Here is a 16992-nt window from a genome sequence, read left to right on the forward strand (position 1 = left end):
TTATTATTCATACATATTTTCACTGTTAGAGTAAGACAACCATAGGCAAAAATAAGGGGGACTTAAAATGTTAATAGCCCCCTTAACATTTTTTGAAAGTTTACTCAATAGTTAAGATGATACTACACGTCTACACCTACAAAGGTTGTACCCGTCTTACATATGTACAATACAACACAGCAAAAACTGTTTTATGATGGTAAGAAACAGTCAGGCTATGGTGCAAGTTAAGTAACCACATTGTCACACTAGAAAGAGGAGAACACGGCTGTGCCAACATTGTTATTAATTTATCAACATCATAAATACAAAAAAAGTTTTTGTGCATGTATTAGAAACTGTTAAGAATTATTAAGAATAAATTCATATTTAACATCAAAATAATTAAAATATTGTTAAAATATAATGTATTGAAGTTAAAATTAAGTATTTTATTTGGACAATTTAAGTATTTTATTTATATTAATATTGTATACATTACAAAAAATCTCAATAAGTGCTGACTAATAAATTTAAATACAAATAATAATTACAAGAACAGTAAAATTATTATTAATTATTCTTAAAAAAAATCTTACAAAAATAACATAATTTTACTCGATTAATACAAGTGAATTAATATCTGCGAATATATTCACTATAACGAGGAGGTGTATTCCAAACTGCACTTGATGTGCGTTGTTTATCACGGATATTCCAGCCTTTGAACATTTCTTTAAGACTCATACTTTTAGGACAGTCAAAGAATAAGTCCCTTTCTTTAGAATCAATATGATATTGAAGTTCAAGTACAGCTTTTCTATTTTCTCCTAAAGACAATTTTTCAATTAATAATAATTTATTTATTCTGCTCAATTAGTTACTAATATTTAATATATGACAGATGTACATACGTTTTGCCCAGTTTGGAACAGGTTTTTTGGGCCCAGATTCATCTTCGGAAGAATCACGAGCAGATACATCATTTAACCCATAATCATTTTTGTTATCAATCTTTAATAAGCAATTTAATAAATTACAAGACTAAACAATTGAAATTTGGTTATAAATAAATGTATTAATATTATAATAACTCAACAAAAAGATTGTTATTTTAGGTAAAAATAACAAAATATTTATAATGCTATCATGCAAGGACATTATACCTGATGTAGTTAACTTATCATAAAAATTAATTTTTGAGTTACATCTACATCTATAGATCTTATACTACTAGACAAGCAATAAGTTTAGAGAAAGCTTGATTATTCATATGCACAGAAGAGAGAGGGGAATTACTGTAGTAGGGTGAGTTATATAGATGTACAACAGATTAATGTATTTTGTCGTCAAGGAAGGCCACATCACTGCGAGATGTAGTTCCACCCCTCATAATGCTTTTTTTATACACAGATCTTGACTAGTAGTATAAGGTCTAAGGTTATTAATTATAATTCTGAGGAATTTAAGAAGAATATATCAATTTCATTTATTTCATTTTAGAAAAGAAACCAGCTTACTTTTGATTTTGGTAATGTTGCTGATTTTGATGCTGATGAAGCAGGTATATTTGAACCTAATGCTTTAGGACGAATTACTGATTTACTTTTTTCTGGTCTGTCAATAATTTAATATGTAAATTAATAAGATAACAATTGTATGTCAATGAAGTATTTCAAGTTAAATCCAGTAAAATTATTATCAATTTTGAAAAAAATAAAAATGTTTTCTTACTTTGTTTCATTTTTCTTCTTTAATTCATTTTCTTTCATAATGCGATTCATTTCAAGTTTTTTCTACAATAATCATGTTAGGTTAAAATATTTTTATAGTAAAATTACAAATATAAAGTTATCATAATATAATTTATATGTATATAATATATTACTATTTTTAAATGTTTTGCTTCTTCGGCTAGTTTACGTTTAGCATTAATCTCAGCTAATCGAAGTTCTGCTAGCTTTTGTTTCTTTAATGCTTCCTCTTTCATCATCATTTCCTTTTCTTTTTGTTTTTCTTCTTTTTTCCTATTCTCTTCGGCAGTTTTTTTAATTTTTTCTTCAGCACGTTTCATTTGATCTTCTCTGTGTTTAGCAGCCCTTAAATGTTGATCATCAAATTTCCTATGGATAATTTAACTAAAATAATTAGTAATTGAATATGGGTTAGAATTTAATAATATAAGTATAAATAATAAGCTCCAAAACTAAATACCAACAATCTTCCACAAACAAATAAAGGAAATTGTAACAATATCACCTGATCTTTAACATTGAAAAATAATCAAAAGAAGAAACCAAAATTACAAATTTTGTATCATTACTAGATGAGATAAAGTTTCAAGTTCCAACGATTAAAGGAAAATTGTACTTGCATTTGTTGTCTCAAATTGCTGAAAAAATTCCCACTTTGAAAAAAAATTATAAGCGCCATTATACAGGAGGGATTGATGGCCACGTTAAATTTAATTAAATATAAATAATTTACTACTATGTAAGAATATTGTCTGTGTTCTCTCGTTGGTCTATCTTTTAAAATATTTAACTCTTAAAAATGTAAATACCGTAAAAAACCAATGAGAAAACACAGTTAATGCTCTTACATTTCAGTTTGATAATAGGTCAATTCACTTAAATATTTAAGCTAACCGTCAATTTGAACTACTGGACTCATATTCTGTGTTAATAAGACGGAGACAATACTAGTTAGTCCTTTTGAAGTTGTTTGATTAATCACAAATTAACAAATATCTAAAGAGGATAAATTGTTATTTTATGTTTTTAATTTCCAGAAATTAAAACTTATAAGGAATGTCGTATTAAATTTTCAAACCTTAAGTATTAAAAATATCAATTTGATAAATATTAAATTACATCTTTCTGTGTTTTAAATTTTCTAATATATTATTTATATATTATATATTCCTGATCTATTTACAATATACATAATATATATATTCTTAAGAGTTTGATAAATATTTTATATAGAAAATTTATATGTTAGGCGAAAATTTCAAGTATCTACAGTTATTCATTTTGAAAAAAAAAAAAATAAATAATAGTATAACCACAATATTCATCAAAATCTCAAAACAAATGTGTCATGTTTGAAGAATACCTTGCTTATGAATTATATGAGAACTCAAGAAACCAATATAGTGAGAGCAGAGGCATGAGATGATAAAAAAAATATATTTAATAACAAAACCTGGGCATGAGAACATTAAGATGTTGAAAGATGATATCAATGGAATCAATAATAAATAAATAATATTTTTGAGCAATTAACTATTCAGACTAAAAATTAATAACACTAGGATACCTTTGATCTGCCTTGGATTTAAGATATAATTCTTTTCTTTTTTCAGCTTCGTTTTCTCTGATTTGATGAGGAGTTTGTGCTTGAATATCTTCTAATGATTTTCCTGGAGTTGATATTTGTTTTTCTAATGGCACATACAATACATTAGGCTTTTTGGCATCAATATTATTTTCTTCTTGAAGTTTTCTTTTCATTGTTCTGGTCATATGCGATTTCTCCTCTATATTGACATCAATATCTTCTAATTTTTCACGCCGTTTATTTTTAGTTTGAGATTCAAGACTATAAATACATAACAATTTAGAAAAATAATTATAAGTTATCTTGAATATTAAAAAAAATATTATACCTTTTTTTCTTAGGGTTAGATTTGATTAATGTTTTAGGTTGTGTAGAATTTTCAGTACTAATTGGAGATTCTTCTGGTAAATCAATAATTATCCCCAATTTTTTTGTAGGATTTTTTGCCGACAATCTTTTAGTCAAATCATAAGTTTTATTGGCATTAGTTTCCTTTATATGGGTCCCAATGTCTGGAGAAAACATCCCTGGAGAAACAGGTTCTTCAACATTTCTCATCATTTTTTTATCGACTACGAAAGTTGAATTCGCTGTTGGACAAGCAATAGGAGCTATATCCATAAATGTAGATAAAGCTCTTGCTCGACTCGCTCCTAAAATACAATCAAGATAATAATTAAAATAAATAATTTTTAAATCTTAAATTATCTCAAATTTATCTAAAAACAACTATTCTTATAAATAAACATATTAAGTAAAGGTATAGAAATGTACAACATTTAATACAAATCTTGTAAATGAAATTAACTTATAGCTTAATTGAATTACCTTGAGTAAGTAGAATCAAATTTATTACAAGAATACTACATTTATTTTGTTCGAAAAATATTTAGAACTGTAAAAACATAAATCAGTTATTACTTGTAGATGGTCCAGAGCTGCTGATTGTTGAGGATTCTCTAGTGCCTTTCACTTTATCTGATGCAATCTAAAAATATTCAAATATACATTAATAATTTTTTTAATATTATGTCACATTGGTTCTTCATAGAAAACTATAATACCTTAACATAAATTAATAATATACCTTCAAGATAATACAAACTTTAAACATGTGTATGGAAAAAGAAAAATATTAGTTGATTTAAATGAAAGCATATAGGTTTTTCTATGTGCAGTATTTATGACTAAAATTAAGATGAATAAGTAAAAGAAAAATTCAATATGATTGTGCCCTACGATAAAAATAATATAATTAAAACTATTTGTTTCTATTACAACAGGTAATTAAATCTAATTTAAAAAAAATTTGCAAATATAGTCATAAGTTTCAATACCACAATAGAAATATAAAACAATTCATCAGAAGGGCTTGTTAAATTACCACATTATATTCCTGGGTTGTACCAGAATAATACGTTAAAACAAAAAATAAATGGTTGATCTGTTATTTATTAGTTATAGTACTTATACATACAATAGAAGCTTGTCTTGTAGTTCTGCGGATAGGCGGAACAGCTGGTTGTTGAAAGCTTGGTTCAGTAGCAAAGAGATCTCCAACATGATCATTTTTTATTTCTAAACAATTTAAATAATCGATTTAAACTTACATATTTTAAAATAAAATTTCACTACAGTAAATGTTCAGAAACTTAATAATACTTAATGTGAATACTCAATAGTCAAATGTGTATAAACACATTGCAGAAGTTAGACCTTAATTATATTGAATGTAGTCATGACTTACTAGATTGTCTTTTGGATATATTTTTTTCAGGCACATTCTGTGCCGATTGTAATAATTCATTATAAACAGCATCTAGTTTGGAAGATTGTACCTGTAATAAAGGTAAAAATAATTACTTATTTAGAAACCTAATAAAAACACAGATCAACTACTTTAAATTTTAGGTCTCTATGCAGGTATAATAAATATGATTAATCAATGTCTTAAAAATAATTTAAGTAACTCACCTGAAAACCATTGTCCATTTCTGTAATACCATTTTCTGTCAATGACGAAAACAACTTATAAATTTCAAATATATCTGTCGATTGACAATCCATATTTTAATATGGAATACTGAAACATTTTAGATCAAATTATAAATTAATGCAACATTGACAAAATATAAATAATTATGGAAAAATAGTTCAATCAAAGAAGGTACAAAAATGCTGTAAATTTAAAGTCGGAATTTAATAGTTAAGTCTAGGCCCAAAGATATATAACTGTGAAGCAGACGATAACATCTTAGAGATCATTGTTATTAGAACCAGGAATGTTATTAATATGCTGGCCCTAAATGAATCTAAATCACAGGGACTAGTTGAATTTATTGATTTTACTATCTACAATAAAACCTAGCATAAACAATTAGATGAAAATTTTAAACAAGACTTTAATTTGTCTAGCGAAATTAATCTGCTGCAACCAACAGTCGACTGCAAATACCTATGCATTCAAATTTCTAACAATAACCACTCTGTAACAACTTACTCTGGTCATAAAAAATTAAATAACAATAGTAAGATAGGCGAGATTTAAAAAATGTAAAACAGCACAGCGAGTTCACAATTAAGAGTCACACATATTACACGAGTAATATTGACAAGACTAAATGAGTTATAGACGACCGGTTTGACATTTTATTTATTATCACTTTCGACTTCCGACTAACCAGGAAGATTAAATAAACTATTATGATACGTACCACCGACGGGCAAGCGGCGACCACAACGGTGAACGGATTACGGAATAGTACTGTGCACTAATTACTAATTCACTGTCAATTGGGAATGGGAAATAAAACACAATAAACAAAAGTTTTAAGTGTACAAAATAACATTTAAATATTACGATAAGCAATGTAACGTATGGTTTTCCGTTAAAAATTAAATTCTCCGGCGCACACGGCGATGCGCAATAACGGTCATGTTTCTCTTTTCAGCAGCAGCTTCTATTCTTTGTTGAGAAAGTGGTGGGGAGAGATGTCTACCATAGAAAAATGAATTTCGGATGTTCTTAACGGCGGTTTGTTGAAGGGGAACGATGGTTAAACTTTAGTAGAACTGGGTCTGTGTCGTTGTTGTTACCGAGCTACCACAAATGCAATTCTTTCACACGTGTGATAACCATACTGATGATAACAATACAATTACCGCGTGAATTTAAATATAAGAATTCTTCTTTCTTTTCACCCTTATCGAATGATACAATTTTATAACTTAATATTCTACATTTTTCGGCACCTAAAAATTATAATACAAAAAATCAAACTTTTATTTAATTATAATTGTAACTTGTCCTACAAAAATAATACAAAAATAGTAAACAATAAATTAAAATTCTGGCAAAATAACTTTACCTGTAAAAATGTATAAGAATTCCAAGCTGTATACTTTGCACTTTGTAGGAACCTAATATCATTATATCAGTGATCTTAATCATCATACTTCATAACTGTTTTGGGTATATTGTCACAGAATAATAATTCAAAGATGTAATCCTAAACATCTGATTACATCAGACAAAGAATTTCTGATAAAAATACAATACATACCCGAAGATAAAACTGAGTACCTACTTATTATTTTTTAATTAAAAATATCTACCATATTATAGGTATCACTTCCAGACTCAGCATCATAGAACTCGTCCTTGCCATCACTAATATTCTATTAATAGAAATAGGTACATATTACTACTTAATTTTTTTTAATATTAGAATTAAGGCTTCAACTACTATGGTTATAAGCCTGGTATATTTGGGGGGCGAGTAATATAATATTTAAGATCATTTTTTATCTCATCATTGACAACAACACTTCATACAGTAATAATAACTTGTGTATGGGTATATTAAGTAAAAATATTATAAATACCTTCGACCATATACACTATATGGTTTAAGGTTGATATTATTTTACTAAGTAAAATTTACTTAGTAAATTTAGACAAACAATAAAATTGATGAGAAATAAATTTAAAAACATGTTAGTATGTACAATTTCAATAAAAAAAATGTTGTACTCAAAATAATACTTCTAAAATTATTTATGTAAGTATCATAGTACAATTCAATAAAAATATTGTATATTTTCAATCACAGCAGTTATTACATTTAGTAGCAATTAGGTGGTAATTAATTTTATTATTATAATTATTATTTTATTTTCAAATAATAAAAATACTGACTTCTACATTTTGGTTGCACTGAAAAATAATAGTCTGTTGTTGAAATAATTTAATAAACAAATGTAATTTAAATTTATTCTATATAAAAATCTATGTCTAAATCATGTTTTTTTATTCTAATTTATGGTGTGTTACTATTATTTTCATTTAAAATTAACAGTTCAATGACTTAGTAAAAAAAAAAAAGGGAATTCAATGGAAAAATTATGCAAGACGATGAAGGAGAGTATTTGCAAGCCAATTAGGTTTAACGTTTAACTTGTAGTCTTAGACACAATTTTGAACACGACATAATCACAGAACGTAGAAAAAAATGCGAGAACTGCTAATAAGTCGTCTCAAAAACAAGTAATCAAATAAACAATAAATACACCAAAAAAACATCATATAATTATATTTTTTTTTTCGAGTAACATTCAATACTCTGTCCCTATGTTCCTTAGCGGGAAACATATGTCTTCACTGCGTTTTATTTTTGCCATACTATCTTCACCAAAAATATATCCTAATCTTAAGGCCGGTATGAGATCATAAAATAGTGCCTTGTCACCAGATGTACCACGAACGAAATACGAATGTACGAAGTGACTTATTATTGTTCATCAGCTTATAAAGTTTTATATTATACAAAATAAGCAAAGTATATACAGTTGGATCGTTTATTTGAGTTGATACTCGTTTTACCGATAATTAGAGAAAATCATGATATTATGTGTTGATTGTGTTGTAGGACCACGGTTTTTGAATGGTTTTTCTGGTAAAATAATTGAAGATACATATAACATACTAATTCCTTTTTATGTCAAACTATTTTGCATACCTTACTGGTATTACTGATATGAATAATTTAATTACTCAAAAACTGTTTTTACTCATAGGTGTTATGCAGCCCTTAAAATCATAAGTGGAGAAACATTTTAAAATTATTATTCATTTTTATTCAGATTGTCAAGTGTATAGGGTACCTATGACCTATGTCTATGTATTTATCGACTTATCGTTACGAATCTTGAAAGTTTGCAGTCTTCAGTAAGAGTATATCGTTGATTTCTTCTGTTTTATCACCAGGATCGAAAGATAAACCCAACATGGACAATTTTTTTTTCATTTTGATTGGCCTGGATAAATTAAAAATCATTAATTGTCATGATTATTATATTGAGGAGTCGAATGTGGTGGTAATGCGTGGTTGCAAAAACGGCAACCACTTATCGGACAATCGGGGGTAAGTGGATTGAAATCTGAAAAATTTAGATGTGTGCCCTATAGTTCCTCTCATTTATTCCTTATTGGTCATTATAAACATTGTCACTTTTCGTTGTAGATTAGTTGTAGATCCTTCAAATGTCATGCACTCATGCTTTAATTATCTAACTTTAACACGTAGATACTTGGCGATTGTTTTTTTTTTACAGTTTTAGAAACCTTGGTTTTTCACAACCATACCAATATCCCACGTTCAAAACGACCATACCAATTTTCCGCCACTTAAAAAAAAAAAATTAAAACTGTAAGTAAAAAAAGTGATTTAAAATACCGAGGGGACCAAAAGTCCTATAGGTGAATAAAACCATTTTAACTCCTGGGGCGGCTGGGGGCCAAATGTCCTATATTAATAATACGAGAAAACGGAGAGGGTGAAATGTCCTATTGTCCATATTAAAATTTAAAATATGTCCATACCACAGATATATAATACAACTATCATATATTTGTGGTCCATACTGCATTGTAATTACTAATTCTTATTTCTTTCCTGCTTCTACCGGTGATCTATTAGAAAACAAAACTTGCATTCGGCACTTGTGCCGGAATCCCGGTAATCCAAATTATGGGATGACCGTAAATCGTAATTGACCGGACTCCTGAATACCAGATTTTAATAAATATTGTAGCATTTAGGTTTCATGAGATAAGTGATCGGTCGCACTGTCGCCACCTGTACCGGGCAGTACGTGTTCGACTAGTGTGACCAACCACGTCTGTATACGGAATCGGCCAATTAGAAACCGCCAAGTACAATACGGTACACGAAACACGTAGTACTTTGGATATACAAATACGCGATTGTGATTTACGAACAAGTGCATACGACCACTGTATAAATACCGGCGGATCTTTTTCGTTGTTTAAGGCTCAACCCGTTCGAATCTCCGGTGCCGAGAGATTGGCTTCCGCAGTTGCAACGGTTATAGCTTCGTTGTGTTGGAATTTTTTCCCGTTCATTTTTTTTTTCCATTTCGTTGCGTCCAACCACCATGAAGTTGATGAGTGGATTAATCGTGTTCTCCGGGTTCCTCTTGAGCTCCGTACTCGCCGACTCTGTTGTCGATCTATCAGACTCTGATTTCGACTCGTCGGTGGCCGAATATGACACGTCTTTGGTCATGTTCTATGCCCCGTGGTACGTGTATATAATTCCAGTACTTAGGAAACGTATGATTCATTTCTATTTTCTGTTAATCTAGGTGCGGACATTGTAAGAAATTGAAACCCGAATTTGAAAAAGCGGCAAAGACTTTGCTGAAAGAAGATCCTCCTGTAACATTAGCTAAGGTAATTTTTCATTGGTGTAGTGTGGTTAGGTGAGGATGTGCCGACTGATGCCGCTTATGTGCGAGACTAATGGTCTACCTGAGTGTTGGAATTTGTTTAATACCCTTGTCGTTATTAAATGTATAAGTATTACCAAATTGCAACAATGATAAATAATGTGATTTGTACATGCTCAACCTATTTATATGCTAAGATTACCTATGCATATATTAAAAATCAGATTTTTAGAATTTTTTAATATGCTTAAAGATTATTATAACTTTATTAGCTTGGAACTACTCATTAAAGTTTTGATTTAGATACATCAACATTTTCAAATAAATCATCTGTTTCAGTATTTAAAGAGGGATTTCATTTGGGAAATAGAAGTTTGTAATGCCACAGGATATTCCTCAAATAGTACAAAAAATATCAGAAATTTGTAAATATGGTCTTTAGGTCTATTTAAAAATTCTAAAAATTAGAATTTGAATAAATATACTATTAAAGGCAAAAATAGTGATGAGTATATTTAAAAAAACACTCTGTATATTCTATAGGAACAGTTACCTTAAGCTATACAATTTTAGTGAAGTTATTGATTTCATTTATATTTTATAAATTTTATTGTAGAGCACAGAGTATTTATTCTGTCCGCCAGAGCTGAAAGAATGAATATTCTACCTGGTATTTGTTAATCTAATGGACTCACAGACAAAAGTAGTTGCAACACCTTGTCTTTAATCATTATTCAAAGCAACACAATATACTTAATTAATTTTATTTATTTATGTGCACATTTATCATTGGATATATTAGATACATATTTAGCACAATAAATTTGCTCGCCTCCTTTAACTATGCTTGTGATGCAAGTGAGAGTTCTTATCATTATGTATAAAAAATATAACATTTTTAAAATATTACATATTCTGAATATATATAAATACATACATTATTAACCTATTAACAATGATTGATAGTAACTTAAAAAGAATATAGAAAATATATATAATAAACAAATACAAAATTGCCCTAAACTAAATTAACTTGAGTTAGGCATTTTTTGAAGATAAAATATTTTGATTTAAATTAAAATTAAAATGAATATTTAATGATATACCTAAATCAGTTTCATTATTACTGCAACTTAATCCGAATTATTCATTATTATTAATTTTATATTTTGTTATAGGTACATGTATTTTTAGAAATTAAACATTTTATAATATTCTTTAGTAATTTTATTTGGATAACTATCATCATTCATCGAGATCATATATTTAAGTAGAATTATCCATAGTTTTATAACATTAAGATTTTTGTTTAGACCAAAGGTTTTTGGAAAAAATATAATTTTTAAAAATTCAATTTTTTTTATTTAGCTTTAATCAATTTGATTGTAAGTATTTTCTAAGTATCTATAGTTTTTTTAAATTTGATAAAAATAATACATTAAGTTTTTGGTATACTAATGTAACTCTTGTATTGTATTTAAAATTTAATTTTACTTAAATTGTTTAAAGGTGGATTGTACAGAAGCTGGGAAAGAAGTATGTAATAAATTTGGTGTCTCTGGATACCCAACCATAAAAATTTTCCGAAATGGTGAAGTTTCTAAAGAATACAATGGACCCCGTGATGCAGGTACATAATAATTAAATTGTGTATTGTACTAAAATTTATAATATTTATTGATTGTATGGTTAGCTGGCATTGTCAAGTACATGAAATCACAAGTCGGACCAAGTTCAAAAGATTTATCTTCAGAAGACATTATTAAGAACTTCTTATCTAAAGATGACGTGGTAGTTGTTGGGTTCTTTGAAACAGAAACTGATCTCAAGGGCAAATTTGTTCAACTTGCAAACAAATTACGAGAAAAAGTAAACTTTGGTCATACCACTTCACAGTCAGTAATTGAAAAATATAACTACAAGTAAGTGGTAACTATTTCTCAGAAATAATTAATTAAGTGAAGTGCTCGGTATATCTTAATTAAAAAAAAAATATTTTTTATTTATATTTATGTACACTAAGTAGGTATTTGATAAATTAATAAATATTGCAATAAACAAATTAGTTTACATTTTAAAAGTAACAGCAGCACGGGAGAGGGAAAAGTGTTCTTTTAGGTGGATACTCTTAACATGGAAAAGAGGTCCCTACTCCAGTTTATTTGCAGATGCCTTTATTTTGGAAAAAAAAGCTTCTTGATTAAAGTATTTGGATGATTATATCACTTTAACTATAAGTTTTTTTGGGAGGGTTCTTATTAGTTAGTTTTTATGTAATAAATAAATCCATTATTTCAAATGTTTTGATTCTATTATCCTTTTTTTATTCAGGAACAATGTTGTGCTCTATAGACCTAAGCATTTAAGTAACAAATTCGAACCAGATTTTGTTGTTTATGATGGAGAAGAATCAACATCTGCTCTTGAGTCTTGGATTACATCTAATTAGTAAGTGTTAAAACTCATTAATTTTTTAATAATAATATCTAAAAAATATATTCAATGAAATACAATTTGTAACTTATTTATTTAATGCTTGTAGTCATGGTTTGGTTGGTTACCGCCAAAAGGAAAACATGGAAGCTTTCAAACCCCCTTATGTTGGAGTTTATTATGCTGTTGATTATGTTAAAAACCCAAAAGGAACAAACTACTGGCGTAATAGAGTATTGAAAGTTGCCAAATCTGTAAAAGATGTGACATTAGCTATAAACAACAAAGATGATTTCCAACACGAAATTAATGAGTATGGATTAGAATTTGTATCAGATGACAAGCCTATAGTCTTGGCACGTTCTCTGGACAACAAGAAATACATAATGAAGGATGAATTCTCGTAAGTATATTTGTACTACAGAAATACTTAGTAGTTAACTGAGTTTTAAGTTGTTTTTTTTTTTTTTGTTATTATTTAATTAGAAAACTGAAACATATACAGTTTATACATGTAAAAGGTGTATTCTACGCTTAAGTATTTAAGACATGTTAACATGTTTATACCACTGTAGAAAATAAGCATTTAATAAACAAATGGATAAATAATTTCAATCTAAAGTTAATTAAATCACTCAAATTTTCTTATTTTATTTTGTGTTTTATTTTAAGCAAATTGAGAAAAACAATTTTATACTTAATTTATTTGTTTCAATGGATTTTCTGATAGTGTAGAATATACTATAGTATTTTTTTAAAATCAACCATTATATATGTTAACTTTGATTTGATTAAGTTGAGTAAAAATAATATTGTGTTTTTAAATTTATATGTAGAGTTGAAAATCTAGAAAAGTTTGTAAATGACTTTCAAGACGGTAACTTAGAACCATACATTAAATCTGAGTCAATTCCAGAAGATAACACTACACCAGTAAAAGTAGCTGTTGCCAAAAACTTTGATGATTTAGTTATTAACAATGGAGTTGACACATTAGTAGAATTCTATGCTCCATGGTGTGGCCATTGTAAAAGTTTAGCTCCAGTCTATGAACAAGTTGCTGAAAAGGTAGTTATGATTTTATAATATTAACAATATATGTGTTCTTCTTGTTACCTTTACAAAGATTAAACTCAAACAAATGTATGCTGTCAGTTTGTGATTTGAATAAGACATATAAACTCCATCTCATTAAAGAGTACTTTGGGGTGCTGTGCTTCTGCATATGGGAACTATAGTATGAAGAGTGCTGTGCAATCTATTCTTCCAATAATAACCTTGTTTCCATTTTATTAATATTAACAAGTTTTTTAAAGCAATTTTTTGGCTGGACTTATTGTTGATTTAAAAGCGAAAGAAGTAAATTAATTAATCTGACCAAACTGCTCAAAGATATTCTTGTATGAAAAATAGTGTAGGTAGTATCCTTATATCATCATTAATTAATGCTAATTCAAATTGGTATTTACTGTATTATTATCTGCACATCCCATTCCTGTTTGCTTTTTTAAAGGATAATAATGTACTTTTTCATTGATCTTGAAAAAGTCAACAGTTGTATAATATTTGTGTACCTTTGTTGGTTAACTGTACCAAATTTGTTTTAGTTAAAAGATGAAGCTGTGTCTTTGGTAAAAATGGACGCAACTGCTAATGATGTTCCTTCCACTTTTGATGTTCGTGGATTCCCAACCTTATATTGGTTGCCCAAAGATAGCAAAAACAAGCCTATTCGTTACGAGGTATTTATTTAATTGATCCATCTTCATTCTTCAGTCTTCACTATGCAATAACATTTGGTTAATATGTTTTATTTATTAATGATATTAGGGAGGCCGAGATGTAAACGATTTTATCAAGTACATAGCATCTAAGGCAACAGATGAACTCCATGGATTTGATAGGTCTGGAAATCCCAAAGATGGCAAAGATGAACTGTAAACTGCGAACTCGGTTCTAAATTAAACCACAAGGCTGATTTAATTTTATTGGAATTGGACTACTCTTTTTTTATTAAATACTGAGTAGAGAGGAGAAATAATTTTTGAATCAATCCAAATTCAATACAAAACTCACTACTTTAAATTATTCTTGAAATAGATTGTGCAAATATACATTTTATAGAAAATTCATGCTCCATTTTCCTAATCATATCTGTTAAAGTAAAAAGTTATTGTATTTAAAAATGATTATTCTGTAACTAAAATTATAATTTTAATAAATATGTTGTGATTTTCTATTTTGGTTATAATTTTTGTTTTTTTTTTTTAAATTTATATTGTAATAATAATTTTAAAAAAGTTGTTAGGCATATTTTTAAATCTGCAGTTGAATGTCCCAATAAATAAAGGTGCAGTAGGAAGGTTATTTACCAACGCCACATGTAAAAGAAATTACTTAGAACGGAAATAAAACTGGATACATAATCTATTATTCAACCTTAGAACTAGCTAATGAGTAATGACTAGAAAAAATATTGAAAATTCACTTGAACTTATCAATTCTAACAAGTTTAGTTGTTAATTTGTGCTTAAAAAACAGTATTTCAGTTATATGTAGCTGTTACTTTTTACAATAAAAAACCTGATTTTCAATTGATAAACAGAATTATGAAATTAAATAGTAGCATCCTTACTTAACAATCATAATATTAAATAAATATAATGTTTTTACTGTACCAATGAAGGCAGCATTTTGGATGGATATAGAGGCATTTAAATTTTTAGTTACAAATGTTTGTGATAGCATTCATTTCTTACTAGTTGTGCGAGTACCGTCTAAGTAAATTTAATCCAATTCAACTGAATAAACCAACATTTGATAATGAATTATAAGTGATTATTACGTAACAAAAAAATGGAGCTAAAACCAACACCATCTGTCTGACGTTAAAACGATATTATCAATAACAAAACAACTATCTATTAAAAAAACAATTGGTTTTGAATTGTATTATTTTATAAAATATACATGTCATTTTAGTGAACCATGTAATACATTTTATAACAGCAGTTTGGTTCGATAGCGAAAAATTATCCAAGTTGAAAAGCATATGGTTCTAACACTCGAATCGAATACACCTACTATTTTGAAGATAGATGATATTACTCAATGTTTAAGACCAATGCTGTAATTATTTTACGTGTCACCATTCTCACTCTTGCGTGACTGATGCATGTACATTGACATTGAAAATTTAAATTACTTAAATAAATGTATACGTAGTTTGTATACCAACAATAGGTGTTTGTTTTCATTTCCGAGACTGATATTCTGGCATATACTTGCCACCAAAGACTAGTCCAAATGTTTTTATAGATTTATATTTGATGTTTACATATTGAGGATAGGCTTGATCAAATTTGGACTTCCAGTTAGTTCAAGCATAAAATTGATGGTGCGATATTCGGCGCTTAAACCAATTTAGCTCTACAACAAGCGATTCAAGTTTTGTCAATTGCATTTGTTTTTAACATGTTATGGTTATTTTAACTTATTTGGTTATCTGCAATAAAAATTTTAAGTATTGTTTGTATTGTTAGTTGAGGATTAGGTTATACAGTTTTAAAAAGTGCACCAAATGTTTATTTTCAAAATATTTTCTGTCAGTTTTACAGTCAAATTTATTTTGGTATTTGTATCGATAAAATAAATAATATATATATTAAAACAAGGAAAATTATTTTTATAATTTGATCCATCTAATTGAACGTTTTAAAAAATGTATTGCAAATTTTAAGTTTGATGAATTAGGAATTCCTATGGTAATGCTTAAAAAGCTACAGGCAAATAACACATAAGGCAACTATTATACATTTTAAGCACAATTTTTGAATACTTAGAATTTCATTGGATCTTTTCTAATTGAGGATATGACATTCTAAGACAATTTGAAGAATTATAACTACATTTTAGAGCCAAATTATCATTATTTCTTAAATAAGAAAAACATATTAAAATGTTATGTTGGATAATAATATATGATAAGTGATAGGTAACTATAAATTTTAAAAAACCGAATTTGAACATGAATAAATAAGGACATGTTTTAAATTTCAATAACTAATTAGTAATTACAGTCAATAAATATAATTTTATAGATTTATGGATAACACAATTTAGGTAAATACTAAACAAAATAATTTAAGTCATTTCTAATATCAATTTTTTTACTTTTCAATGTGCAGTCTTTTATCATCAACAGACAAAAAAACAACATTGTTGTAGTCTTTAATAATAAGTAATTAAAAAAAAATATACTAGTTAGGTTTCTATATATTAAGTGTACAATAATAATAATATAAATTTATTCACCTAATAATCAAAAAATACTAAAATATATTTTCCAACTATAGTACAAAAAATCCCACATAAAATATTTACATTTAATATATGTAGTCATAATAAATAAAATATCATCATTAATAAAGATTGCCTAGAAAAAGCCTAGCATATTCACAGTGTGATTTTTCTCCACATCTTATTTAT

General features: G+C 27.6%; 2 protein-coding genes across 3 annotated transcripts; one reads left to right on the forward strand and one right to left on the reverse strand.

Moving 5' to 3' along the window:
* Positions 1-528: 528 nt before the first annotated feature.
* Positions 529-6367, reverse strand: LOC111033275 (inner centromere protein-like). 2 transcript variants are annotated; one of them, XM_022313948.1, is made up of 12 exons: positions 6036-6367; positions 5296-5404; positions 5069-5159; positions 4799-4899; positions 4243-4309; positions 3650-3974; positions 3301-3582; positions 1868-2102; positions 1714-1775; positions 1500-1596; positions 894-993; positions 529-809 (listed from the first exon to the last, which is right to left on the reverse strand). In XM_022313948.1, exons 2-12 carry the CDS (start codon positions 5386-5388, stop codon positions 616-618), a joined length of 1647 nt encoding a protein of 548 aa, XP_022169640.1. In that variant the 5' UTR covers positions 5389-5404; positions 6036-6367; the 3' UTR covers positions 529-615. The 2 variants fall into 2 exon arrangements, with proteins under 2 accessions (XP_022169640.1, XP_022169641.1); XM_022313949.1 differs by lacking the exon at positions 6036-6367 and adding an exon at positions 5822-6015.
* Positions 6368-9577: 3210 nt separating this feature from the next.
* LOC111033250 (protein disulfide-isomerase A3) lies at positions 9578-14743 on the forward strand. Its single transcript, XM_022313909.1, has 9 exons — positions 9578-9923; positions 9988-10075; positions 11581-11701; positions 11765-11993; positions 12403-12519; positions 12614-12907; positions 13341-13572; positions 14112-14246; positions 14335-14743. The coding sequence occupies exons 1-9, from the start codon at positions 9778-9780 to the stop codon at positions 14443-14445; spliced, it is 1473 nt and encodes a 490-aa protein (XP_022169601.1). The 5' UTR covers positions 9578-9777; the 3' UTR covers positions 14446-14743.
* The last annotated feature ends 2249 nt before the right edge of the window (positions 14744-16992 follow it).

The sequence above is a fragment of the Myzus persicae genome, unplaced genomic scaffold (assembly GCF_001856785.1).
Source record: "Myzus persicae strain clone G006 unplaced genomic scaffold, MPER_G0061.0, whole genome shotgun sequence".
NCBI lineage: Eukaryota > Metazoa > Arthropoda > Insecta > Hemiptera > Aphididae > Myzus > Myzus persicae.

Excerpts from the sequence above, each read along its gene's own strand:
- LOC111033275 (XM_022313948.1), bottom strand. The coding sequence starts at position 5,388 with ATGGATTGTCAATCGACAGATATATTTGAAATTTATAAGTTGTTTTCG. Across the intron at positions 2,103-3,300 it reads AAATCCAAGGCAGATCAAAG|GAAATTTGATGATCAACATT; the intron begins GTATCCTAGTGT and ends AATTATCCATAG. Across the intron at positions 994-1,499 it reads CAACATTACCAAAATCAAAA|ATTGATAACAAAAATGATTA; the intron begins GTAAGCTGGTTT and ends TGCTTATTAAAG.
- LOC111033250 (XM_022313909.1), top strand. The coding sequence starts at position 9,778 with ATGAAGTTGATGAGTGGATTAATCGTGTTCTCCGGGTTCCTCTTGAGC. Across the intron at positions 11,994-12,402 it reads ATTGAAAAATATAACTACAA|GAACAATGTTGTGCTCTATA; the intron begins GTAAGTGGTAAC and ends TTTTTTATTCAG. Across the intron at positions 13,573-14,111 it reads ATGAACAAGTTGCTGAAAAG|TTAAAAGATGAAGCTGTGTC; the intron begins GTAGTTATGATT and ends AATTTGTTTTAG.